Here is a 7572-nt window from a genome sequence, read left to right as displayed (position 1 = left end):
TTCAAGCAGGCATCTCTCAACTCATATTTACTTGAAGGCATCTTCAAACTCGGATTGCTCTCCCCTCTTAAATTGGGTATGATTGTGGTTGGTTCAGTTTTACCACACTGAACAGTAAATTCATGTGAGATTTTACCCATCCCTTCGCTTTTCTGAAGGAAGGATTCAATATAATGTGTTCTGAAAGTGCCATTTAAATTGCTAATAAAGAGAAGGAGACAGAAAAGAGGACACCATCAGGACACAAACGTTTATGTGATTTTAGCCATTACAACAGTAGTTCAGAAAGATCTCAGATGTTACATGGATGTCATCAATATTACAAAGAGGAAAAAAAACAAAAACAAAAAAACGGACGGGCAACAGTGAAGAGAACCAGCGCCCCGCCGCAGTGACCCCAGCCCATGCTTCTCTCCTTCCGCGAGCCCCCCTCCCCCTCGCTCTCCTCCCGGCCTCCAGCCACGCGGCCTCCAGCCACGTCCAGCCGCGCTCGGGGCTCAGGCCTCGTCCTCGCCCTCCTCCTCCTCAAACTCCCCCTGCTCGTCGGCCGTGGCGTCCTGGTACTGCTGGTACTCGGACACCAGGTCGTTCATGTTGCTCTCGGCCTCGGTGAACTCCATCTCGTCCATGCCCTCGCCCGTGTACCAGTGCAGGAAGGCCTTGCGGCGGAACATGGCCGTGAACTGCTCCGAGATGCGCTTGAACAGCTCCTGGATGGCCGTGCTGTTGCCGATGAAGGTGGCCGACATCTTGAGGCCGCGCGGCGGGATGTCGCACACGGCCGTCTTCACGTTGTTGGGGATCCACTCCACGAAGTAGCTGCTGTTCTTGTTCTGGACGTTGAGCATCTGCTCGTCCACCTCCTTCATGGACATGCGGCCCCGGAAGATGGCGGCCACGGTCAGGTAGCGGCCGTGGCGCGGGTCGCAGGCGGCCATCATGTTCTTGGAGTCGAACATCTGCTGCGTGAGCTCGGGCACCGTCAGCGCGCGGTACTGCTGGCTGCCCCGGCTGGTCAGCGGCGCGAAGCCGGGCATGAAGAAGTGCAGGCGCGGGAAGGGCACCATGTTCACGGCCAGCTTGCGCAGGTCGGCGTTGAGCTGGCCCGGGAAGCGCAGGCACGTGGTGACCCCGCTCATGGTGGCCGACACCAGGTGGTTGAGGTCCCCGTAGGTGGGCGTGGTCAGCTTCAGGGTGCGGAAGCAGATGTCGTACAGCGCCTCGTTGTCGATGCAGTAGGTCTCGTCCGTGTTCTCCACGAGCTGGTGCACGGACAGCGTGGCGTTGTAGGGCTCCACCACCGTGTCCGACACCTTGGGCGAGGGCATCACGCTGAAGGTGTTCATGATGCGGTCGGGGTACTCCTCGCGGATCTTGCTGATGAGGAGGGTACCCATCCCGGAGCCGGTGCCGCCCCCCAGCGAGTGGGTCAGCTGGAAGCCCTGCAGACAGTCACAGCTCTCCGACTCCTTCCGGACCACGTCCAGGACCGAGTCCACCAGCTCCGCGCCCTCCGTGTAGTGGCCCTTGGCCCAGTTGTTGCCGGCACCGCTCTGGCCTGCCAGAGGGAAAGAGTCTTCATAAGACCCTGATGACTGCCTTCAATTCCTTTTTCCCCTAAACCCTTTAATAGAGTTCAGGGAGTCAGTGTTCCGAGAAGATTATTTCAGGTTGTAGTTAAAATGGCCAGACATTAAAATATTTGGTCATGGACATAATTATAAATAAGGAGGGTTAGGGACCTGGCTATTAGAGGTTGAACGGCATTTTGTTTTAGGTTATATTGAGACAAAACCAACACACAACTCTATACGTTCTCTAAGGCGGTCACACCCCTCCACCCTGAGCTGCCCAGCGTAAAATGAGCCTCCCAGGCCATCAGCCATGGCAGTCACTCACCAAACACGAAGTTGTCGGGCCTGAAGATCTGGCCGAAGGGTCCAGACCTGACCGAGTCCATGGTGCCCGGCTCCAGATCCACCAGGATGGCCCGAGGCACATATTTGTTACCTGCGGGGACAGAGCAGGACTCAGACCTGCAGGCAGGGAGCTCGGGAGAGGAGGGCCTGGTACCAGCTTCCTTTTTGCAGGCGCTGCTTGTTTCCCCCAAACAAAGAAGGACATAGGATGACAGGATTCTCAAAGGGGCGCCCGCGGGAAAACCTCAGGGAAAGATGGGAATCCTAAATCCGCTAGTCTACCCTCCCCTGGGGCCACACTCCCGGGGTAAGTCCCCGGGGGAGAGGGGAAGGGGTAAAGGCAATCACCAGTGGCTTCATTGTAGTACACGTTGATTCTCTCCAGTTGCAGGTCACTGTCTCCATGGTAACTGCCGGTGGGGTCGATCCCATGCTCATCGCTGATGACCTCCCAAAACTGAGACACAGAAAAACCTTGCATTTAGCCTCGCCCCACCCCTCAGAGAGGCCGTGACTCACAGGGAAAAGCCCCGACTCAGTTCCGATAACCCAACCTCTCAGGAGCTTTAGGGCAGCGGGACCTGCACAGCCGCAGGGCTTTTGCATTTTGCAATGTCACGGAGCTGAAACTGGGCGTTTCCCGGGCGAACAGCTGCTCGCGGCAGGAGGCTGGGGTCTGGCGGGGAGGGGCGGGCGCGCAGGGACCCCAGCGGCGCCGAGGGGGCGGGCCAGGGAACAGGGCCCGGAGGGGGCTGAAGGAGGGGGGTTTTAGGTTCAAAGCACGTCCAGAGACCTCGGGAAGCTTGCTCTCCGCCCCTCCCCCCGCAGCTCGACTCGGGTTCGAGCGCGTCAAATCGATTCTCCTGGCGTCGGGGCCCCGCCCGCAAAACCGCGCACACAGCCCGGCGGACACACCGCCGCGCTCTCCAGGCCCGCGTGCCGGGCTAGGAGAAGAGCTGGGAGGAAAGGGGGGCCGAGGGACCGGGATTCCAAACGAGTTACAGCAGAAAGTTGAGAGGTTCCTCCCCATCCCCCCCGAAAGCGCCTCGGGCCCACGTCCCGCTCTGCGGCCCAAAGCAGCCGGGAAGAACTGCGCTTGGCGAGCCGCGGGCCTGCTCAGGACCACGCTCGCGCCCGCAGCCCCGAGGGGCGCTAGGCCGGCGTCCCCGTCCCCACCCCGACCCCACCCGGGCGCCGCGCCCACCTTGGCGCCGATCTGGTTGCCGCACTGGCCCGCCTGGATGTGCACGATCTCACGCATGGTGCCGGCTCGCTTCTTCTGGCCCCGGTCGGCGTCTGGTCAGTCTGTCCGTCCGCCTACACACCCACTGCGGGGTCACCGGGAACGCGCTCGGGAACCAGCCGGCTGAGAGCGTCCGCCCAGCGGGCTCGGCCTTTTATGCGAGGAGGGTGGGGCGCCCCGCGCAGGCCGCGCCCCCAGCCCGAGCACCCCAGTCCCCTTCGGGCTGGCGCTCTCCAGGCCCCGCTGACGTAATGCTCCGGGCCCCAGGGACCGTCCAAGGGGCTGGACCACGGGCCCGCGGCCAATCAGCACAGGCTTGCGGACCGGGCGAGGCATGGGGGCTGCGGGGGGTAGGATGGGGGCGTGCGCATTGTCTAGGATGGGGGGGGGGATGTGGAAAAGCTGGGCACTGCGACTGCGGGGTGGGTGGAGGAACCGAGGGCGGAGGGCGGCGACGCGAGGGCGACCAGGGTGGCAGGCCGGGTGTCTGGGGGGAGAGCTGGCACTGAACGGGGGGGAGCCAGGGGACTGGAGCCCGTGGAGAGGCTGTCAGGTGCGCCAGAAAGGAGAGCGCTGTGCCCCGGGTGCTGGCAGGTGTCAGGGGTGGCGGGGTGGCGCAGGTTTCGCTACCAGCGAGGATTGCGGCCCTCCTCCGCCCAGGGCCGGAGACCCCTAAGCCACCCTCCCTGGTGAGACCACTGCCCCTTTCCCCAGCCCTTAGAGGCCAACGGCTGTCCTGCGGCCGAACCTCGGTCGCACAGAGTCTTGGGAGAGGACAGGCTGCCCCAGGAGAAAGTCCTGTGTGATCAGTTTGTTGGGGTCTGAAGGCGGTGACCTTGGACACCTAAGACCCAAGAGCCCCAGGGTGCCCTCCGCCCCGCCCCCCAGCATCCGCGCGTCCTCTCTTTTGTCTCTGCCAAGGGCCCCTTCTCTGTGGCGGCAGCATCCAGGGGTGGGGCGACCTCCGCGCCTCCTCCGCCCTGCGCGACCCTCTCCAAGAGTCCACAGCTCCCCGGCTGGTACCCAGGACCCCCCCACCCCGCGGGTCGGCTTTTGCTCCTCGGGAGTGGATGGGGTGGGTGTGGCCGGCCGCGCGGGCTGGACTGTCCAGCGGTCAGAAGAGGGTGCGGTTCGGGGGCGGGGCTGCGGCAGAACAAAGAGCTGGAAAATGCGTGGGCTGCCCTCCCAGAGCTGAGCATTTAAAAAGCACTGGGTTCAGTCCATCTATTGTCCAGAAAGGGGATGGGTTCCAAGGGAGGTCATCGCCCGCCCCACCGCTAACATTCTCGTCATCCATCAGGCGCCGGACCCCGAGGCGGCCCCGAGGTCCCCAGCCTTCTTGCTGATGCTGCGGGTGAGGGACACGCCTGAAAACTGCGGCACCGCGAGGTAGAGGTCACCCGAGACCCCGAGGCGCTTTCCGCGCGCGTGCGCAGACGCGCAGCCCAGACACTCCTTCAAACCCACAATTTCTACAGAGGCCAAGAAGGAGCTGATCTCTTTGTTAGTTTTCGTGTGTGTGTGAGTGTGTGTGTGTGTGTGTGTGTGTGTGTGTGTGTGTGTGTGTGTGTGTGTGAGAGAGAGAGAGAGAGAGAGAGAGAGAGAGAGAGCGAGCGCTGGAACCTGGCTCCCGCAATTCCGGGGGTGAAGCTTCCCCTCCTCCACCCTGACCCTTGAGGGGTCTTCTGCGAGGTGACGTGACCCCTTTTCATCCTCAGGCGCGAGGGCCCGAATGACCCGGGTTCCCGCGGCGGAGCGGAGCCCGCAGCTGTTGAGTGAGAGCCTCCCAGAAGTATCAGCAAGCTGTCATCGCCTCCCTTCCCGCTGGGGGTGGAAGGGGGGCTTTCAACCCAATCCCTGCGCACAAAGAGAGACAGAGAGAACAAAAGCCCAGCCGCCCCCAAACACCCCTTGTGCCCGACTGCAGCTCGGGACAGAGGTCCCCAGACGCGGCGGCCGGAGCCAGGGTTGGGAGGGGTGGGGCGGGGGGCAGAGGGGCGGAAGGTCGGTCCACATGCCCGCTTGCGGGGCTCCAAGGACCTGGGGCCTGGCCCCGAGTTACTAATCCAGCTCCCACAGATGCAGAAGCGTCCAGGGCGAGTGATGCCCGAGGTCACACAGCAAGTTAAAGACAGGACTCAGGCCGGAATCCCGCTTCCCGGCTCCCAGCCCTGGGCAAGGGGACCGCGTCCAGGCAGAGAGGGCTGTGCCTGGTGTCAGCACCGGACCTGGGGGGTGGCGGCTCGGGTGGGACCGAGCAGCGCGGGAAGGACCCAAGCGAGGGCCGCACACACGCTGCGGGTGTGGACGCGCGCCAAGCGGCTAGAGCCCCGCCCGGGCGCCGAGCGCAGCGCTCCCGGGGATGAGCTCCTCGCCCGGCACCTTGAGCCCCACCAGCTCCCGCACCTAACGGTTTATTTCTCAGCTCCCGTTTCACCGCCAGATTTCCGCGGAGTGCCCGGCGTGGAAACGCGTGTTCAAGATTATGTGGATAAAAGGACCCTTTCCTCCAGGGTTTCTTTTTGGGAAGGGGCTTAGGATAAGGCGAGGCTGGAACTCATCCTTCCGGAAGCCTGGATGTCCTTGAGGACTCAGCACTTTTGGCTCAAGGCCTGCCTTCATTTCCGACCATTTGCCGGTACTGGCCCGCATTCCCGCCTCTACCGAGCGGGCATTCTCGTTAACCGTTCCACGGCCCCTCCCCAACTTGGGAGTATGATACTGCGCATTTTAATTTTCGCAAGGAGCTGGTTTTGCGTCGGAAGGATGTGTTGATGACAGCCAAATCTTTCCCCGAAGTTTTCAGTTTACCTGCCAACACTTATCACCCTTATTCTGCGTAGCTCTCAGAGAAGAGGCCGGTGAAGGGCTTTCAAAGAAAAAACCAAATCGCTCTCAGTTGGGTCCTCCAGCATCCAAGCATTTCTTTTTGTCTGTGTATTACACACAATTCCTCTCCATCTCGGTCGTTGTACATCAGACATGAAGGCGTCAGAACAGTATATTTCATCATCACTTACATGCTATTAACTTTAATGATGCACTAACATTTCTAAATTTTCCCTTCCTGAGACCATTGTAGAAACTACACATGTAAAATAAAATCCAACCTTTATTTTATGAATAGCATTGTGTGGCTGAGGTGAGTAAGATTCCCCCTAAGCTATTAAAATCCTAGTTGCTCTCACACTTTTCAGAGTATTTTCAAGGGCACATTCTCAAGTGATTTTGCATTTATCTCTTAAGTGGCCACAGGGTTGTGTTAATTAACTGAAGTCTGATAGAAAGGGGACATTACATAGCTGATTTGGTAGTAAATTTTTAAAGCGTTGTTTTCTTAAAGCAAGATATGTGTTTTTACACACACTGAAATTGCAAGACTTGTAGCTTTCGGATTTTCCCACTGCCTGCTTGCATTCACCACTTAATACACAGCTCACAGGCCCGGTAGCCTGCCAGCCGACTCTGCAGCCGAGATGCACGCGGTTTCCTAGGCAACCGACACTTAGCCAATGAATGAAGAGGAATCGAAAGAAAGAGACTGCAAATCCATCATTATTTCCTTTTTTACTCGTCTCAATGCTCTCCAGCTAGAAATATTGGAAAGCTACCAACCCTAACATTTATGCAAAGGAGTCAAATGCCCAGAGAATTGGGCCTAGGAAGGGGTCCAGCCCTGTCTTGTGACTGCGGGGAGGGGGTGGTGGAGGGGGGTTCACGGGACTCGCCGAGACATGTGCTTTCTCAGCTTTGTCACTCCCCCTGTTGATGTCCTACTGTCCCCCGTTTCCTCCCGGGCCTTCCCTCCCCCCATGAGAAGCCAGCAGCTCCCGGCAGAGCTGCCCCGGGGGCTCTTTAATCAAAGGGCTGCCTGGGTGGGAGCCTCAAGCCCTTGTCCTTCCGCAGTCGTGGGGCTCTATGGGGACCAGAAGGCCCAGGTAACAAAAGACGAAGATGAGCAGAGAAAATTCCGAGACCGTGAATGCAGAGTGTGGGGCGACATTTACTTTTGTTCCGCCGTGAGGCTGGCTGTTTTCCCATGGCCGGTGACTGAATCTGGGTTTAAAATGGCCTCGGTCCAGACTGAGAGCGCTGAGCTTTCACCGAAGAGCTTTGCCTTCTTTGTCCTACAGATCGGCAGAGGGAGTCGGACCCCGGCTTTCCCGGGCACAGCTTCCCTTTTATAAGCGGCCTCCCCTCCCCTACACTATCAGGGATTTGTAAGATTCTTGGGCTGGGGGAGGGCAGGCCAGAGGATGCGGGCTCTGTGAATCCTAGGTGAACGGCATCTCCTCGTGACACAGAGTCAGACTGGGCGGAAAATAGAAGCAGAGTAGAAACCACCCTTGAATGGGAACATTAGAGCATACTAAGATTGACAGGTGCAGCCCATGAAATCAACAAACGTAG

The 7572-nt window shown here is 59.5% G+C and overlaps 1 protein-coding gene across 1 annotated transcript; it reads right to left on the bottom strand.

The window, feature by feature from the left end:
* Positions 1-231: 231 nt before the first annotated feature.
* Positions 232-3310, bottom strand: TUBB2B (tubulin beta 2B class IIb). Its single transcript, XM_082346038.1, has 4 exons — positions 3124-3310; positions 2268-2376; positions 1900-2010; positions 232-1558 (listed from the first exon to the last, which is right to left on the bottom strand). The coding sequence occupies exons 1-4, from the start codon at positions 3178-3180 to the stop codon at positions 498-500; spliced, it is 1338 nt and encodes a 445-aa protein (XP_082202164.1). The 5' UTR covers positions 3181-3310; the 3' UTR covers positions 232-497.
* Positions 3311-7572: the final 4262 nt, after the last annotated feature.

Source organism: Balaenoptera borealis (assembly GCF_965194805.1).
Source record: "Balaenoptera borealis genome assembly, chromosome: 12".
Lineage (NCBI taxonomy): Eukaryota > Metazoa > Chordata > Mammalia > Artiodactyla > Balaenopteridae > Balaenoptera > Balaenoptera borealis.
The sequence above is the reverse complement of the archived record's forward strand: the minus strand, read 5'-3'. Positions and strand labels throughout refer to the sequence as shown.

What these genes read in the sequence shown, in the direction of transcription:
- TUBB2B (XM_082346038.1), bottom strand. Translation starts at nt 3,180, where the DNA reads ATGCGTGAGATCGTGCACATCCAGGCGGGCCAGTGCGGCAACCAGATC. An exon ending in GCAACCAGATCGGCGCCAAG is followed by an intron (nt 2,377 to 3,123) that starts GTGGGCGCGGCG and finishes TCTGTGTCTCAG; the next exon opens with TTTTGGGAGGTCATCAGCGA. An exon ending in GTACTACAATGAAGCCACTG is followed by an intron (nt 2,011 to 2,267) that starts GTGATTGCCTTT and finishes CTGTCCCCGCAG; the next exon opens with GTAACAAATATGTGCCTCGG.